Below are 19,881 nucleotides of genomic sequence, written 5' to 3' on the forward strand. Positions count from 1 at the left end.
CAAAGTAAAACAGTAAGAAATTGTGTTGTCCTTTAAGGTCAGTTTGTTTATTGTTTATAGTAAGCAGCTAATGTATGTATTTCTAACCTGCCTGTTCTGAATACAGTTACCACACTATCATGTTTATTGCCTTAGTGTAGCTCCATCATGTGTTGTGACAGCAGGAAGCATATGTCCTTGTGCATTATCATTATTATCCCTCCTTCAAGGTTATAACAACACCAGTATACTGAACTTTAAGCCAGTTGAAATTCTTCTCACACATTAATGCAGTAATAATGAAACACTGTTTAAGAAGCCCACATCTTCGTAATGACTACTTGTGCTTTTTATGATTTAGTAGGCTGTATTATGGACATACTTTTGAATCGTTTTTATTGCAGGACCCTCAATTAAGTATTATACTATTTGTAGAAGTAGTGCATTAACAAAACCGTAACACGTGAACTGATGTAAACGAGAAAGTGTTATTTCATTCAATAAATGCAAACATTGTTATGAAACATTTGTGCTACAGAATACTTTAATTCAGAGATACACATCTCTGATATCCTAGCAAACAGTAAAGAAAACAAGATGGAATGAAGATCATAACTCATGGCCCTAAAACTTTACAAACATTAGATGTACAAGGAGGCACGAATGCAACTTTTTTCACAGATCTGTAGATACAGTGCAAAAATAAATCATTGAATCCAGTAAATATCAGGCTTTGTTCTTACTGACAGTTGTGTAAATAAGGAAGCATCAAGCATATGAAGTCGCTCCAGTTGTCCACCCAACAGTCCTTGAGAATATGCCTCTATATTAGGCCAGCTTATTACAATAGCTTATTGGCTGGGATATTATTGACTCTGCTGGAGAAAACAAGCATTGGCCATAAGGCAAGCACGTGTCAAAAGATACAGCTCTTACATTGCAGGTAATGGAAATGGTAGCCAGCCAACATATCGTATAAACAATTCATATAACACAGCAGTGTCTACTGAGGAAAAGGTGTAACTCAATTTAATACAGTTTGCGATCTTCATGGCCACCAGACACATTGATCTGATAAATTAGTTCAGTTATTGTGGATAATTTGCAACATCTGTGAGATGATTAAGCTGGGAGGCAGCAATATCTCAGAAACTGTCAACACTGAGTAGTTGTAGCTTTAAGAAAAACAAAAAAAAGTGTCAGTTGTGCCTGTTTTCCTGTTGTCACATTATTAGTAACAGACACAAGTGAGCATGGTCTCTAAAAAACACTTGATTATCTTGATTGTATTCAGATCATTAGAGAAATGCATACTGGTATTGGCTGATAATGTGAAAATATCAGCTATAAACCCCCCCCAAAAAAAAACAAAAAAAAAAAACATATTATCAGCAACACATTGGTGCATCCTGTTAAGCAAAAATACCAGAAAGTTCAAGTAAAGAGTTTGGGTTAGCATTACCTTCATACTAATATAACGCTGGGCTAACGGTAGGCTTCACCTCGACAACCTCATCTCTAAAATTAGACAACAATAAAAGTGCTTTGGCAATAATTCAAGTCTTTCATTCTCACCACACATACAGGGGAGCAGAAGAGATCGGTTGATTGAAGCTGCACTGTATAAAAAAACAAAACATTTTCCATCTTCACAACAGCAGGCCCTTTGAACACTGATTGCAAAAGTTTCCCCCGACACTAAAGAAGAACGACTAGCATTTATTTCTCGATGACCTCTTTTATTCTTCTTCTTGTTACTCAAAATTATTTATCAGATAGTTGATATCTGGTTGTTAGAAATTTGTTTTAAGGAGACAAATTATGCTCATTTTCAGGATCATAATTTTATTTTGGGTGCTTTAAAGCTAAAAAAACATGTCTCATACTGTCCCCCCTCTGTCTGAAACACTGTTTTAGCTCCTGTCTCTTTAAGGCCCCCCCTTATGTGCTCCGATTGGTCAGCTCACACATGCTTGAGCCAGAACTGCTAGCACCTACAGAGCAGCTGTGCCATATCAATTCTTATGGGCCAAACTAGCTGCTAGGCACAAATTATGCAAATGTGTGACATGGTGACATAGTGTGATGTCATAAAGTCACAGAATTAAAGGTGGGACTACTGACGAGGCAATTCAGGATCAGTGATTTCTGTAGGAGAGGAGCTTCTGTTGGTGCAGACTTTGACCTTTCAAACTTTCAACATCTTTTACAAGAACAAGAACCTTTATAACACACTGAAGGAAAGTTAAAAAATAAAAAAGCATAATAGGTCTCCTTTAAAATAAGCACTAGTGGTCACTTAGTGGGCTTTTACTAATAACTCTGTATTTTCAACAGCAAAAAAGTGTTTGTATTAGCATTTTGTTGTCCCGGTTACTCTTAAACTTTAGTCTGACGCTATCAACTAAACCATTCAACAATAATTAAAATGCTAAAACCAAAAATGTTGAGAGATTACATTATAATATTGGACTATTAAAATATTTGTAATTATGATATATTCACTAATTTTAAAAGTGAAAATGGTCTAAAGTAAAAAAAATAATTGTCTCTACTAAGTACTAAATAGTTATTGCTGTTACATAACTAAGCTATTATAGTGTACTGTAAGGTTCGTAACTAAAGTGCATCACCTGATAGAATTCTATTAAAATCGTGGCCATTTTTTACCTGTAAAACCCACCAGTATGTTTGGTGAAAACAGAAACACTGATGGAGGCAGCGCTGCTCTCACTCTCTCTCGCTAATAAAACGAAGAACTAGTGACTCACTGTGAATAGTCTTTAAAAACCTGGAAGTTCCTATTTATAGTGACTAGTGAAACTGTCAAAATGAATGTTACAATGGCCCCCATGCACAACAGCACTATATCTTGCAAGTTTTAAATTTACCGAGTAAAAAACTACTTAACTGACAGCAGACATAAAATACTCATTATTACTTCCTCTGTTCTGTTGCTTGGCTCTTCTTTAACTTTTTCTACAGATTCCAAGTCGTAGCCTCTGTGTGCTGCCTCTGCAGTGCATCACGATAGGAAAGACCATCTTTTCTCAGGCCAGCATGGAAAGAAACATACAGAGCACATATTCAGACTCGATGGCCTTTACAGAACTCTTTGTGACAGAAACAACAAAGGCTCTCCAGGGACCCCAGAGGCTTTCTTCTGTTCTGCACTGGGTTTGTCCCCCTCCTCAAACGGCCAGTTTGCCTTCTTGCGGGAGATTCAACTGGCACGAGGAAGCAATGTGAGCTGCTGCTGAGTCCTCCAGCCACCAGGGAATAGGGAGAAGTGAGAGGAAGATGTTAATCAGCATGTGGGTGCAACAAGAGTGCCCAGGCATCATGAAAGACTGCGTTAAATTTAGTCTTGAGGAGCCTTTAAGTGGGGAAAAACGTCGACCTTATTCTAGGAGGTCCTGTGGGGAGACGTAAACAACACAGATTATTTAAAAGGCAATCAAAGTGAAAGTAAAAATATGATTTAAAACGTGATCAGATACCTGATCGGAGTCTTCGTTGTACTGTGCTTTTCCTGTCTCCATGTAGTGTGTGTCAATATCATCGACTCCTTCTATTTTATTAGCCTCAACATGTTCTCGCATAACAGAGTATCGGTGCACAAGGAACCTGATGAGGACATAGATGCACATTAGAAACAGTGAGAGCTGAAGTTCAGTATGTGCACTATAAATACATTATGTTTGTGTGGGTGTAAAGATGAAACAGTTAACTGACCGTCCTCCACAGATGTATTTCTTAACCAGCCAAACGCCCGCAACAGCACTCATCAGGAGGATCGCGATGACAAATATCACTATGACAGCAGTGCTTGGTGAACTGTGTTCAATCTGTGAGTTACAAAAACAGAAAGGGACGAAAATCAGGAAAACATGCTGCAAAACAATAGCCAGAGTGATGTCAGTCAGCTGTCAATATGCTCACACTGGAAGATGAACCCTGACACACTTTATCACTGTCATCAGTAACACCACAAGTTTTCACAAAATCCTGTGTGCACCAAAGGAAGAACAGGCATTGCTGACTCACTATGGCTGATCTCAGTGTAAATTCGTCTTCATTGGTCGTTCACAATCTGTGTTTTTGAATAAATCACTGGGTGCTACTGCATGCGCACTTTGTTCAGGAGCTGAGCTAAGGATGTCAGGTTGTAAACAAACAATACTGATACAGCTCTTCTTAATATGTTCTTGATCTGAGTGTGTTTGAGATTGAACATGTAACAATAAACGGTTTCCTTCAGCTTTTTTTTCTACGTGTTTTCAATTTTAGTGAAAAGTTGGTGCATTGATAGAATCAAAAATGGGACAAAGTGAAATGGAAATGCATATTAAAAGGTTTATAAATCTTATAAATAACAACAGACATGAACTTAAATTTCCACTAAAGAAACAAACACATCAGATCTACTGTATGTGTGACCTCTCTCAAATTAACACATAACAAACTTAAATGCCATATTTCCATCTTTTAAATCGCGTCATCCTGCACCGTCTTCTACTGAAATGTTTTTTTAATGGCATCCGACAGGAGAATTAGTGTCCATTAATTGCTTATCTGGATGCATCAAACACCTAACCGTAACATTTCAGTTAAATTCGCACATTGGGTTGTAAACTTGGCTCATGTCACATTGCTTCCAGACATCCCATCCACACCTTCAATGTGGATCATGCTGCAGAGCAGATGTTACTCTATGTTACTCTACCTCCACCCAATCTTTCTCCCAGAATGAGCAGAACTTACCAGAGAATTTGGAGAAAGGGCGTTGCTGGTGCACATCCTCCTCAGGTCTGTCTCCTTCCTGTCTGGCTGAAAACCTGCCTCACACTGGTCTCCTGGAATCTTCCGGTAGCTTAAAAGTATGAAGGGACAGATAAAATAAAACTCAATGAGGACAAGACAGCTGGTAAACCAAAGATAAGTGTCAAACCACCAATGGAGGGACAAAGCTGCAGAAAGGGAAACTTAACTGTTCAATGAATTATGCTATAACACTCAATTTTTCTTATTTGCTTTGACCTTTGACTAAAGTAAGAAAGCACTTCATGAGGTTGCGTAATGTGCCTTGTATTTCCGTAGTTATTTTTGAAACTACATCCTCACAGAACAACGGCTCCATCAGCAGTCTTTGATAACATTCAAAAATTATCGTTAAATTAATAATCTGTAACAGACTTCGGGAAGTCCGGTGTTCTTACAGTGCTTGTACTTGAATTACTGTTGGCCTGTTAGCTGATCAACCCACAGTCTAAGACTTGAAACCTACATTACCATAATCATACATGTGTATAATTTCTGTCCAACTTTGAGTTTCTCATCTCCTATTGTATACTGCAGCTGAGAAAAGAGCCAAAAAGATCCAAGGTGAAAACAGCCATCCTCACCCACTGGTCTGTAGCTGTTCAGTGGTCCCATTTAAACAAAACTCCAGAGGACGGCCCTTCAGCTCCTCCTGCTGCACACACTCTGAGCTGTTCTCTGGACGGTAGTATCCAAAGTCACTGTAAGATAGAGCAGAGGCACACATGGCATTCTTTAAAACACTGCACTTTAATTCAGTTTATAGCATGGTGACACTAACTGCAGGATAAAATAGACTTGATCTGTTTTGATATTGAACAAAAACATACCAGTGGTAATCATCCAGTGTACATTGACAGGGGGACAGCTTCTTAGTGACAGCGTAGTCCCTCCCATTACAGCAGACAGAGTCTTTCCTCAGGCGTAAGAAGGTCTCTTTGTAGCCCAGCACACAGCCATCATTAGATCCACTGGGGTCTGCAGAGTGAGCCAGCCACTCTACATAGTCTCCTTCAGTACCTACACATATATATACATATACACACACACTTACTAAGTACTTCCTGTTACACCAACCAGTCACCCCCCGTATCCTCTCATATACTCACAGTCTCTACTGAGGAGCTTCCTGAAGTCTATGGTGATCACCACCCATTTACTGAAGTTGTTCCTGTAGCCCCACAGGCTGACGTTCATGGAGCGAGAGCCGGGCTCACTGTCCATACCGCTGAAGCGAAGCGGGTCGCTGGTGAAGTTGTACGTATGCCAGCACTGCCCTTCATCTGTGGAAAATCTTAAGGTGTTTTGGGGAAAAGGATTGAGGACAAAAGCCCATTAGTAAAAAATATATATACATATATATATATATATATATATATATATATATATATATATATATATATATATATATATATATATATATAAATAAACTGACAAATGATAAAAAAAAATTTGAAATAAAAATAATTATAATAAGTTATATTCACTTGATTTGATTGACAGGTGAGTTGGTGTGCTCTACAGCTACCAGTAGCCCTCCAGAGTCCAGTATAGCATAGTGATGGGGACCCTTGAGAGCCAACAGCCATGAGTAGCCACCGTCGTCAGACACATACACGTCAGGGGAGAGAGTTGACTCTGCATCGCCAACGCTGCCTGGAGAAATAGAAGGCAAATGGCAATATGAGTCATCTAACAATGCAGGGAACTGATTTCTGAGTAAAGAGATTTTTTACCATGGGCCAGAATGAGGCCCACAGCGTTGGCCTGTGAGACAGGCAGAATGGGGACGTTCATCTTCATGGTGGTGCTGTAGGAGGCGTGGATGTGAAGTCTGCACTGTAAAGACACAATAATTAGACTAATGTTGGTACTGAGTCATACGCTCACAGCAAATAGTCATTTTGTCTAATATTAGATGTAATGACACAAAACAGATTTTAGCGAAATTACTAATACATCCCCATCACATACACAAATCCCTCCAGGCATAATGAAAAGACAAGAAAAATATGTGTTTTGTTATAATGTACATGAATCTATTTGTGTATGTATGTCTCACTCTGTTGGGCCTGTTCGTAGAGGTCTCAGTGTCACAGTGGCTGTTCTCTGGTCTGCGCAGTGTCTGCCAATTTGCTCCTTGGTCAAAGGTGATCACTGTCTGTACTGAACCATCTGCAAAATGAACACAATTAAAAGTCAATCACATTTAATTCAATTACTATCAGGATCCTTAAAGACATTTATGCATGTTTGGCTGATAGACTGCAGACAATAAAATACAAACTCAATCCGAACAATTTTCCAAAAGATTTCAGGCAGAATTTGGTACTAGTTTGTGTCGCTATGGTAAGAAAATCTGATATTTGCTGGATTATCAAGCATCGTGCACATTTAGTCCGCTTTATTTTTGTCAAGAATAGAGGGATTACCAGGGAGTGGCGAACAAAGTTTCTTAATTCGGCTTTCAAAAATTATTCTCAATGTAGACTGCCACAAAAACAACTGCATTCACAAGCTCTGCTGTCAGAAAATCAAAGACAGCCAGACTGTAAATACAAAGTGAATTTGGAAGTTTGTTGAATCAAAATGTTTGCAGATTGCTGACTGATGCTTAGAGCACTGTGTGCACTTTACATTAATGCACCAAGACAGAAAACTTTTCCATCCAACTCCACTCTTGTAACTGCATCATTATGAAACAATAACACTTGTGATGAGATGTTCAGTGTGATAACTCGACCCTTCCCAAGTTTTTCTCTCCATTTGGATACATTTTTCACTAATTGAAAACCAAGTAATTACAAAATCAATCCATTAATGTATGGATGTCTGGTATACTCTGAAAAGGGTAGTAAAAGGTAGTAAAAGGTAGTACTGCAGACTACAATAAACTTTTTTTCCTAAATACTGTTTAGAAGAACAATTGTAAGTCACATCAAGTTTTAAAGCAATTTTTGTAATTAAAAGAAAACATAATAAAATTATATTCAAAAACGTTGACAAAGATGACATGTCAGTGCATGTTGTGCAGCGTGTTGACCCACCCTCTGTGAGTATGCTCGTCAAATAGACGCCCCTGAGTGAGCTAATGGGGGTGAAGTCAGTGTCACTCCCTGTGGTCGTGTAAAGATGGCGCTCCAGAGACTTGGAGAACACGGCTCCTCTGTCGTCCGACACGTAGATGGTTCCAACTCCAGAGTCTGGTTAAAACACACACACACACACACACACACACACACACACAGTAACTTGTTACAGCTTCAGGATCTCATTCAAGGACGCCTGAGAAAGCTGTGTGCTTGAAGGTTATTCTGTATTACCATTTAATTATTAGCATCTTCTGTTATCATCAACACTGTCAACATCATCATCGTCCACATCAATCATCACTATCAGCATCCTCATTGGTTCTCACCTCCGGGGTCGTCCACGTGCATGAATATCATGTCCTGATTGGCTGACAGGATGGAGTAAAACTGCTCATGGTTGACTGTAGGAAGCTGAGCCATGTTCCACACCTCGCCTCCGTCCACTGACACGTGGATCATACGCTCTGTGCCCTAACACACATAAGACAAAAATGTTGTGATCAGTGGAGGTATGTATTTGCTGTACATTCATGACTGTATCTATTATATATTGGGGTAAAGATGAAAGAACACACAAAAATGTTTTTAATTTAATAATACTTGTGGGAGAAAAATATGATTCTCCCAGGTCATTCTGTCCTCATACAATAGGACGTCATACGTTCCCTGTACAGACGTTAAAGTCTGGATAAGGATAGTGAAGACTGCTCTATGAGGAGTATGTCTCATGGTCTCTGCAACCTGGTCATTCAAAGCTACTGTAGATATGTCTACAGAACAGATGTCTGACGAACCAAGCCAAGGCAAAGCTGACTGTTTGCGTAAAACTCGTAAGGAGGCCTTCGACCTATCTATGTTAGCTGACTTAGTATCTGTGACCTAATTACATCCTACTCCTCTGGCTAGAAGTGGGAAGAACTCTGCACTCACCCCCCTTGATATGTTGTTAAACAGATAACTATCTATGGGAGGAATGCTTCCTGAAGCTGTAGATATAATTTGAGCATTTGGGAAGACTTGTAAGGATTAACATGATATTGCTCTGTGCAGACAGATGTACTGTTGAGCCGTCAGTACACCTTGATCGCAAAAGAAAAAAGAACAATCTTTTCTCCTGCATGATAATGGCTTGGATGCAAGAGTCTAATATGCACAAACTATACCAGCATATAAATCTAGACAATGGCATCCAATCCACAGTCCTTTTTGCATTTACACCAATTTTAATATCCATTCTTGTTAACTCAATTTTGCCACCATAGTGATACATACAGAATGCAATGCAGTTAGGTGGTTCTGGCAGGCTTGTCATTACCATGTCTTACAGCAGGTCAAGAGAAGCAATGCCGTGGACAGTACTCATTCATTTTTAAATGATTTTTTTAGCGAGGGAACACTTGCTAGCGTCAGCTACGAAATGAAGCTCTAGCTTTGCATCTTAAGCCAGCAGCTTTCTTCAGAGTGCGGTCACGCTGTACGGATTGCTTTCATACCTGGCTCGGATCACCTCCAGATGTGGCCTGGCTGATCTGATCACATTCTGATTACGATGCATACTGCACACATTTACAGCTGACGTGTTTTTGTTTTTTTCATATCCAGGCACAAATTTCATGCTCATGCCGGGTTTAAATGGGGTCAAAATCATCTGAATGGCTGGATACCACTTGGAGTGAGTGATGAAGTATGTTTTTTGTTATTTGGGTGAACTCATCCTTTGAGTCTTTACCTCATAAAATACACAGAGGGAGGCAACATTTAGACAAAAATGTTCATGGGTGTCTTAATATGTATGGTTACCACTTTTGTCTATTAAGAAACATTCAACACAAGCAGGGATGGACGAAAAAACATGTACTGCATGCATCAGAAAAACAGAGCAAGAACACATTTTGCTCTTTGAAGCAATAAAGACAAGAAGCAAACACAGACACACAAACACAAACACAAACACACACATACTGTGCCAGTCATGATGGAAGCAAAAACAAAGCGCCCCCCAAGCACAAAAGAGTAAACTCTTGTTGCGATGGTCTGGAAACTTCGACCATAGTCTGCTGTCTTCCTCAACTCCAACATTCCTCTGTCATCTAACAGAAAGAAAGGGGAGTTATTAAATGTTTTTCTACATTTCATACGTATGTGTGACTCTATTGTCTTCACTTACTGCATGATCCATTGTAGTTTGTTGTGAAGTAGATGCTGTTTTTTGGACCCCTGGGTGTGAGAATAAAAAAGAGTGAAGGAAGGAATCAGAAAAGGAAAAGTTTCTAATTGTGCTCACATTTTTTAACATCTCAAAGTTGTCTGAGTTCAAATGAAATCCACTTTTGGAATTTGTAAAGATCACAGATTATGGTTGTGGTTCGTTCTAAGTGCTGTGTGAGCGAGGCCCACATCGACCCCCCGGGCTTCACTCCAGGCCCTCTCTGGTTTTGTTCACTGCCAGAGGGGACGAAGGTTTTCACACTGCAAAGATTCTGCTGGTTCAAGGACTGTGGGCTGCATAAGAATGTTGCTGCTGACTCATGATTCAGTCTGACAGCAGCCTCAGCTCCCTCGCTCTGCAGTCAATTTAGGTCGGGGCCTAAATGACAGCTGTGGTCACGCAGAGCTATCACAGTGTTCCCTCAATGCAGCGCTAACAACCGCAGGCTGACACCACAACCTCATGTGAACTCGGGTGCCCAGAGGAAAACCAGAGTCAGGAGAGCGATCCAAAGTGTGGTGAGAAAGACAGCTGGGACAACAACAATGGACAAAGATACACACACTCCTGTTGCACCAACAACAAAGATGCAAATGTAGGATGTGTGGAAACAAACATGGACAAAGCTGTGTTACATCCTGTCAGGGGGGACAGTGTTTTATATCCTCTCACTCTAAAACAGTCAGACACAGATGACTGACATATGAAAGTGATACTATGCTCGCTTGTAGATTAATGTAAATAAAAAGTAATGTAACATATATGAAGGAATTATATGAAAATTATTAAGGGAGGACATGGACTCAGAGAAGGGGGGTGTTATGTATTTTTTTGTTGAAGGGAGGGTCTACGGTAGCCCCGAGAGGCAACTGAGAAAAGAAAAAAAAAATTCTAGTAATCCATTTTCTTCCTTTTTTTAAAAAAAAATCTGTAAAAAACGTTTTGCCACACAGATAGAAGATACCACAAAAGCTAAAGAAATAAAAAATACTAATAATACTAATACTTATACGAAGTCTGATGCCTCTCAGGGCTTCCACAGAAGTCTTATGGTAGAACAGGAGCAGGTCTCTGATTATTTCATACTCCAAATAAATATTTCATGTCATCTATTTATAGTGACATTAAATGATGATTGACTGCTGTGTGTGCGCCATTGATCATAAAGAGGCTAAAGAGTTTTTACACGAGCCAACGGACAGTTTTACTTAATCTGCATTATATCAGAACTACAGTTAAGTTAAATGCATCGTACACAGTTTGCCCAATAACTGTTCATTTAGTAGTTCATTCCTTAAAAATAGAGAGCAGGAATGCTGGGTAAATGAAACTGACCACAGTACGTTAACAATCATTTTGGCTTTTGCTTATTCCACATCGGGGTAATCATGGAAAAAGACCAAACCAAACATTAATGACCTTGCTTTTTTAAAAACAAAAGCTTCAGGCCTCTTTCTCCACCTCAGCAATTTTCTTACAATCTCTGATGTTTGTCTCGGTTTTTAACTGCGCCATCTGTTACATATTCAAGATCCCACATGCCTTGTGTGTATTTATAACTTATTACAAAACTGACAGATTCTCACCATCTGACCAAACAAACACTGTCATGGATCTTCCTCCAGGTGGCACCAAAGTCCTCAGACAGCCACAGGTCCAGCTGCAGGGAAAAGGCTTAGTCAGTAAAGAATGGTTCATTAACTTTGAAATGGAAGTCTAGCATCTAATTAAGAGAGATAAGTAAGTCCAGTTTAGTTTATTAAAACTATAAAACTCTTGGTTTTCGTCGAAAGCATGAATGCTGGTACCGTGATACTGAGTGTCAGGAGCGTGTTGCAGTCTGCAGGGTTGTACAGCATCTGAATGAGCGGCTCAAATGGCAGGTCAGTTGGAACAAAGGTCATGCCAAAGTCCCGTGAGCGAAACAGTCGAAACCCACCGCTGTCTGACACATCGCCAGTGAGCATCACCTGAAATCAGACACAGAGAAGAGAAGCAGGGTGGAGCTTTATGATTTGCTTTATAATGAGGCAAAGATATGTACGTTTATGGTGACCAACCACAAAACACACAAGGTAGAAGCAGGGTCTGCATGTCTGCCTTCTTTATAAACACTACGAATAACTCGCTTTTGGTCTCCCAAACGCCTTACCTTTCCAGAATGGTCTGGGCTGATGGCAATGCCGAACTCAGTCTGGATGAAGGTGTGGTTGATCAGGTGAGTCACATCTTTAAACGTCTTCCCGTAGTCTTCACTGACACAGTGACAGAGACTTGCAGTTAGACCAGTATGACAAATATTTTACTTCTCCGTTTCTTTTTAGCGTCCCATCATCAACCACCGGGCATTTCTCACCTCCTGTAGAGGTTCGACTGGCCGAAACGCATCATGAACAACGGCACCTGAAATGTTGTCAAGACCAGCAGCACCTGGGAGAAGACAGCAGGGATGAATTATTTGAACAACATCTTGGACTCCTGACTCTTCCTCTTTTCTTCATTTACAGTCTCATTTTCACTCATGTAAACAGACTCACCCCTGATCCGTCTCCAACCCAGGCCAGTGACAGTGACCCCATGGTCCTCACTTTGAAGGTAAACTGAAAAAAGCACAGAAATCAATTCTAGCAAAATGTTCTTTGACTACAATCATGTTATCTACTCGATATATGTACATGACCTTTATCAAACGATGTTAACGTTAGCTAGTTAGCGTCAGCGACACTAGGAAGTGCAAAAAACTGGCAACCACTTGAGGGGGGCAGATGATTCGAACAACAGCGGTGTTGTGATGTGAATGCAATGTTGGGGGAGATGGAATGTCACATTTAGTGGCTGAATGTTATTAATAACTCCTTGAAGAAATTTAATAATCAAAAAAGGTATTATTGGGGGTGGCTAAAGTTGTGCTGGTGGCCCGAAATGACAAAGTTAGGCACACCCGTCCGATTCCAATGTCAGAATATTAACAATTTAAAGTTCATTGCTCTTTCAAAGGCTGTACTTGCATTATTATGCCATTCTGTTATTATTATACATCAGTGGCACAAAATGGTCTTTAAACGAGAGTACACAGACACTAGAGTCTATAGTGTGTGTGTGTTTGTGTGTTTCCATCACCCGCTGAACACTACACACGGCAGCCGGGAGGACAGCATGAATTGTCCTTACTGTCCAAAGTAACTCGGCCATTTGGATGCACTCTGCGTGTGTGACCTACATTCCTGCCCAAATGACAAAGCTGAGGCCGGCGAACAAGACAATTACTGATGGTCCGGGCACAGCAAGAACACACACACACACACACACACACACACACACACACACACACACACACACACACTAAATGTAGATTGAAAGTTTCTGACAATAAACAAAATACAAAAATGTTTACTTTTGTACTTTTGACATATTTATTCATATAATTCTCAGGCTAAAGTTCAAAATTCAATCTAAAAAAACAAACAAAACTAAGTGTTACGTAACAAGCAGTGGGTTTAGACCTGAACTTTTCTTTCACAAGAGCACTGACTGCAAACAACATTCCAGTCTATTTATCCAGAGTGACGTTCAAGAGTTTAGTCATTTCGGAAGCGTATTCGGCCACAGCTCACGTTGTTTTGGAGTCTGACGAAAGTTTCACCCCTCCTCTCTTTTGCTGGCGAGGCAGAGATGTTTACAAGGTGAGCCCGGCCCAGGAGAGTCTGCATACAGCTCCATAAAGCCACAGGAGAGGGCCAGGTCTGCCCGCTGGAAACTCCTTGTAAATAGATCCAGTGGAAACTGGCCTGCCCCCGCCGGCCGTCCAAGTGTGTGAATACAACTTTCCATCTCTCCTCTAAATTCATCACTTCATCACACCCTCCCTGCGTCCATCTTTTCTTTCATCTATTGATCGCTTGACAAACTCTTCTTCCTTCCTTTGCCGTCATCTGATCTGAAACATAAAGCTTGACGTGTCCGGTCCTCCCAACACTTTCAGACCTTTAAACCAGTTTTCACCTTTAAATCTGAACATTGTTACACAACAGTTATTTCTTTCTGCCCATTTTTCCTGCTGTTAATCTTTTAAATCACTCCTCAAAACGCATCTTTGCAAAAAAGCCCTTTACTAATTCTAGCACACTGCTTAACGCCGTGTCGCACCACCATGTTCCACAATAGCTCAGAAAAGACAAACAAACATTGGCTTTTATGGAGGTCCTTTTGCATTTCAAGACTCAGGATCAATTTAAATATTATTATACAACCAGGACTGCACAACACAATCATAAAATACAGTTATGTAAACAGATGATCAAATGATAAATCATATTTTTGAGTTTTAGTGGCCACTGTAGGGAGACGAGGGGTGTTTATTTGGTTGTAATTTGCGACTTCACCACTAGATGCCACAAAAACCTACACACTGAGCCTGTAAGCAAAGCAGCGCTTTGTGCTAAATGCTAGCGTCAGCATGCTAACATACTAACAATGTCAACATGCAGAAAATAGTGAAAAATGTCAATTAGTGTTTCAAAAAGTCAAAGATGACATCCTCCAATGTCTTGTTTGGTCCACAATCCAAAGATATTTAGTTTACTGTCAAATATTTACACTGAAGTAGCTGGAATCAGAGAATTTTGCCTTTTTTTTTTAAGACGATGAGCATGGTAAACTTTATACCGGTCTTGACAAAGGTCAACCTTGTAGGAAATGTTTCAATGCAGAGGTGAAAACTGTGTGCTTCTTGCCTTCTACTCGTCCAACGTTATACCTGTAGGAAAAAAATGCTCTACACTAAAAAGTACAGCTATAAAACATGCATACCAGACACTTTCAGGGTGCGCAAGGACCTACATACAAATGGCTTCTTTCCATTTCAGAAATCTGGTTACAATGACAATAACCACCCAGATCACAGCAGATCAACAGGCTTCATGTTGTGTATTGTCTTAGGATCGGCCATTTGATAATGATTCTGTCGGCTGCTTGTCCACCTGTGTTAAATTTAACCACATCTGTGATGATGAAAACAGAAGGGTAGAAGGAGACGGTGCAGAGAAGAAAAGACATGATTACTCAGCAAAAAAATCAAGAGATAAATGTCTGACCCAGTTGGACGTTGCCTCACAAACCAGACATGACCTCATGCTGTATCACATGAATCTGCTCTGAAAAGGCTCCTCTAAGCTCCTTCTGCACCTCAGCTCATTAAAAATCTGGCATTCAAAGTGTGTGAGAACATCCACTTTTTAAAAGTGAACAACAATGCTGCACAAGTAAGTATCACACACACACACACACACACACACACACACACACACACATATATTCATGCAGACACAGTTACACACAGTGTGGGTGGGTGGGAGCACAGTGAAGTCCTCTCTCAGAGGTCAGACACCAACACAATGAGCTCCTTATTCCCTCTGCTCAGGGTTTTAACCTTTCTGCTGCAGTCGTGTTTACACACATAAAACTTCAGAGGAGGAGGTCAAACTCTCTGGGCTCTGATCTAACACATGAGGCTGTGTAGACCAATTTTTGCCGGCAGAGCAGTAAGCTGGGTTGTATTAATGCCCATTCGATTTGGTCAAGAAAACCAGAGCAGTACTGGAGGACTGTGACTAAACATGCTGATTGTCTACTGACGTGTCGATTAACTTCAGTCTACAGAATGTTTACACGTCAAATGCAGTCTTGCACTGAACAGATAGGTCGCTAAATCAATTAGCATTTGAAATTTAGCATGGCTAAAAACAAGGTAACCATCCCTAGACATCCCTAACCCTAACCTGAATTGTCCATTTAGAGTGCCTGCATGTTTTCATAAAAATATCACGAGGAAGCGATACAGTTTATTGCCAAATCGATTTTATTTGTCCCACCCCTAGTTAATTGTATAATTTCAGTGATTCCTTAACATTTCATCTAGCGCCATCACCAAGTCAAAACTGATTGCTGGTCCAGTTCTTTAGTTTGGTGACCAAATCCCCAAATAAAATTCCCACCAGCTTCAGCTATCCGTGCTAACATGCTAAACTAAAATGGTGAAAATGTCAGCATGTTAACAGGGTCATTAAAGCATGTTAGCATGCTAATTCTAAGCTAACAGTCAGCTCAAAGCATCGCTGTGCATAATGGTGCGTTTCATCGCAAGTCAGAATTTCAGACCTCCAACCTAAAAGCTTCACGGTGCATTTGCTTGGAAAATCCTGGACGCTACAGCGGCTGATTTAACAGTGAAGGGCACTTAAAAAGAGTCAGGACAAGTCGGCTCCTAACACAAACTCTCAGAGACTTCTATCGAGCACAGATCAACTGAATGAAAGTGAAAAGGACAACTAGAAATTGTATTTACTGCACGTTTCACAAACACCATATGAAGTCAAAATTGATGGAGCGGTAAAAAGTAATTGTTCACTATGGGCACCGCCATTCTGCTGTGATGTCATCTGTGTTTATGTCGGTGAACTTGGGCTACGCGGCTCTTGCCCAAGTTTCCAACTCAGAATTCCGACTTGGATGGCCGTACCATTGCACATTTCCGTGTCAGAGGTTGTTTTTCTTCCAGTCCTGAGTACAATGTAACACACCACAGGTACAGCCTCACACAGAGTCACCTGCACGGCTGAAGACTTTGAGTCTTGTTCACTGCTCTCTGATATTTCACAGACCAAACAATTAAATGATTAATCAGGAGAGTAATTGGCTGTTCATTAGTTTCGCCCCTAAATCAGCAAATCCTCACATTTGAGAAGCTTGTTGCTAACTGTTAGCACTGGCGGGCATTTCTCCACCTTTTATGACTGAAAATGTGAACTTTCAAGTACAAGTCTACCTCAGAGTCCACAAGTGCCTCTTTATTTTCACTAGTTTGTTGATCTCATCGGATGTCTCTCCCTGTACATCAACAAACCCATACTTTCCATAACTCTCTCTCCCTCCCTCCTTCTCACCATGTGGAACATGCTGCTTTTCTTGGTGCTCCAACAACTGGCTGCGACCCAGTTACGCTTCACCCTGAAAACAGAACATGTTTTTTCTCTGGACGGAGTGGGGCGAAGGAAAAAACACAGAAAAAAAGAGAAACAGCAAGCTAGTTTGTAAACCAGACAGTCAGCTAAATGAATCTTACACAAACATAAGCTTGAGCTGGCTGACAAAACATATCCTGTGTACTCTATCAGGCCTAAAATAGCATAAAAATAAAAGGTGTAAGGTTAAACTTAGCTGCTGATTTACAGCTTATGCTCTACATGCTCCCACGACCTTGTCTGATCTCGCCCTACAGCTCGGACAATAATAAAATTGGTTATTTTCAAATGGGGAATGTTCGCGAACGACAAAAAGAGACGCTCTCTGTGAGCACACCGAATCGTTTTCATGCTCAAAAGCTGCTCCAGGTGTCTGTCTGAGCCACAGAAATGATGTAACGTCCACTTCTTCCATCACTCACTCACTCACACACACACAAATACACACACGCAGAGCAGGAAGATTGTCCTGTGGAGCTCTGTAGCTTTGGACCAAGTTGTTATTCTTGAACATTCCTCCAGACATCTGGGTTGTTCTTGTTGTGCTTCCTATTACAACATGTTCAGTACTAAATCAACAGAAGGTGTCATTTGGTCTATTAGAAGTTGGGATCAAGCCGAAGATAAGAAACATTTCATTTGATCACAGGTACAAAACACAAGAGAAACAACAAGAGCTCTTCCTCTGTGAAATATCTTTTAGGCCAGTATTGAAGACGACATCAACACACAGGCATCACCTGACTCTGCGTCCTGTTGCTAAAAACTTCATGTTTAGGAGTCTGTGTTGTCACCCGGCATCATTAGTCCGTCACCATCACAGTTACACAACCCACAGTCAGCAGGCTAATGGGTTTGACCTGCACTGACGACCTCACATTACTTCAGATCAATTAAAAAAAAAAAAAAAAGAGAGTGTAACAGAGTGGAAACAACACATCGATTGCCTATTTTGACAGTACATTATTTAAGCAATTTGTTATTTATTCATTTATTTATTTAGTTTCATGTTTTTCTGTGCCCTCCTTAATGCAAAACCAAAATATTATTATTATCGTTATTATTATTATTTTTTTATTAAGCAAAATAATTGCCAGTTCAACCATCAACCTAGAAAACTAATCATCAACTATTTCGATGATCGATTAATCATTTCAAACATTATCTGGTTCAGGCACAAACAAACTGACAGATCAATAATTAACACATTTTAGGTTTTGTACTGACGTTCAGACAAAACAAGCAGAAAGAAGATGTCACCATGGACGTGGAGAAATCACAAATTATATACTTATTATTTTGTGGACTAAACAATGAATCAAATACTTGATCAAGAATGGAAATAATACTAAAGTGATTATTGTCTAATTATGAACTGTCAGTTGGTCAGACTGAGCTCTGGGGAGCTATTTTCTAACATTTTAAGGACCAAACAATTGATTGAGAAAGTAATCATCTCAATTATTGATCATGAATCATTATTAGAGAAATTAGGGAGTCCAAATCAAGAGAATTTTATGAGGGCTGCAACTAATTTTGATTGCCATTGTCATTTAATCAATTAATCATTTGGCTAATTTTACTTACATTTCAATACTAGGAAAAGCAACAAGCCTTTCTAAGAAGCTTGCTCCATGAAATGTTTGGCATTTCTGCTTGAAAAGTGAATTTTACTCTGAAATCGATTATCAAAATAGCTGCAGGTTTAACTTCCTGTTGATCGGTTAATCGACTACTCGTTGCAGAGAGCTGTCGAAACATTACAACAGCAGTATTCATCTTGTTGCACTGGAAAGTTCGTGTTATGTTATTATTCATTACTATTGATAAGAGGATGATGTTGAAGCTGTGGACATTATGAGCAGCTCCATGGGCTGAGCTGAGCTGAGCTGAGCTGAGCTGAGTGACCACACACAGACTGAAGTGGCCTCTGGCTGAGTTAACTGCAGCAAACACAACAAAACAAAGACCACCTCTCTCCTTTAGAGAGTTTCGTGTTTTTAATGGCGGGGTAAAACGTGAAACAAGTCACTTACAGAGTGGGAGTTGTTGTGCAGCGTTGCCTCCACTCCAGGTAGAGCTGAGCACGTCTGTTCATTCAGTCCTGCGCTGCGCTTCGACAGCTCCGTCCTCTCTGAACTATGTCGCTCCCCATCACTGCCAAACTCTCTCTGCAGCCTCCTCAGAGCTGACAACTTCTCGTCCTCCTGGAAATGTGCGCCGAGCGCGGAGCAAAACAACCCGAGCGCCAAAATGCAAGATACGGTGCTCATGTTTACTAAAAAAAAGGCTGCCCAACTTTGAGCTCAGCGACCAACTCTCGTATCCCCACACTTCTTTGCCCCCACATCACCCCAACGCATCTTCAATGACGGCCCCTCCACCGCGGCACGGGATTGGTCAGGACCAGAATAACCTGCAATCTCATTGGACGGCAGGAATCATCCTGAAGCGGGATGTCAAATGTTTTTTCTGGTGTCACACCGCCCCCTAGTGGAAGGACCGCGCAAAGACCGGGGCACCCTTTCTCATTTTCTACAGGAGAATTTATTCTGTGTATTTCTTAATGGTTCCGAGAAACAGAAGAAAACCAGAACAAATAGTCTGGAGCTTTTTACCCCACAGTGCGAGAAGTTTTAAAAAGCTCTGAGACATTTAAGTCAACATTTTAGCAGCTGCTGATTTTGGAGACAAAAGGCAGTAAAGGGCTGTCAGACAGACATATATCCACTTTGGAGGGGAGTGACTACCACATGAATTG

General features: G+C 40.5%; 1 protein-coding gene across 1 annotated transcript; it reads right to left on the minus strand.

Annotated features, from left to right (window-relative positions):
* Positions 1 to 448: 448 nt before the first annotated feature.
* LOC140997941 (sortilin-like) lies at positions 449 to 19,419 on the minus strand. The gene is made up of 20 exons (XM_073468037.1): positions 19,157 to 19,419; positions 12,639 to 12,701; positions 12,458 to 12,531; positions 12,254 to 12,356; positions 11,910 to 12,071; positions 11,688 to 11,761; positions 10,060 to 10,109; positions 9,855 to 9,982; positions 8,219 to 8,363; positions 7,848 to 8,003; positions 6,863 to 6,975; positions 6,537 to 6,639; positions 6,288 to 6,456; positions 5,910 to 6,094; positions 5,631 to 5,820; positions 5,385 to 5,501; positions 4,744 to 4,852; positions 3,715 to 3,827; positions 3,480 to 3,606; positions 449 to 3,395 (listed from the first exon to the last, which is right to left on the minus strand). Exons 1-20 carry the CDS (start codon positions 19,391 to 19,393, stop codon positions 3,381 to 3,383), a joined length of 2,433 nt encoding a protein of 810 aa, XP_073324138.1. The 5' UTR covers positions 19,394 to 19,419; the 3' UTR covers positions 449 to 3,380.
* Between the last annotated feature and the right edge of the window lie 462 nt (positions 19,420 to 19,881).

Source organism: Pagrus major, chromosome 6 (genome assembly GCF_040436345.1).
Source record: "Pagrus major chromosome 6, Pma_NU_1.0".
Classification (NCBI taxonomy): domain Eukaryota; kingdom Metazoa; phylum Chordata; class Actinopteri; order Spariformes; family Sparidae; genus Pagrus; species Pagrus major.

Excerpts from the sequence above, each read along its gene's own strand:
- LOC140997941 (XM_073468037.1), bottom strand. The coding sequence starts at position 19,393 with ATGAGCACCGTATCTTGCATTTTGGCGCTCGGGTTGTTTTGCTCCGCG. Across the intron at positions 12,702-19,156 it reads TGCACAACAACTCCCACTCT|TTTACCTTCAAAGTGAGGAC; the intron begins GTAAGTGACTTG and ends TGCTTTTTTCAG. Across the intron at positions 6,095-6,287 it reads TCACCTGTCAATCAAATCAA|ATTTTCCACAGATGAAGGGC; the intron begins GTGAATATAACT and ends AAACACCTTAAG.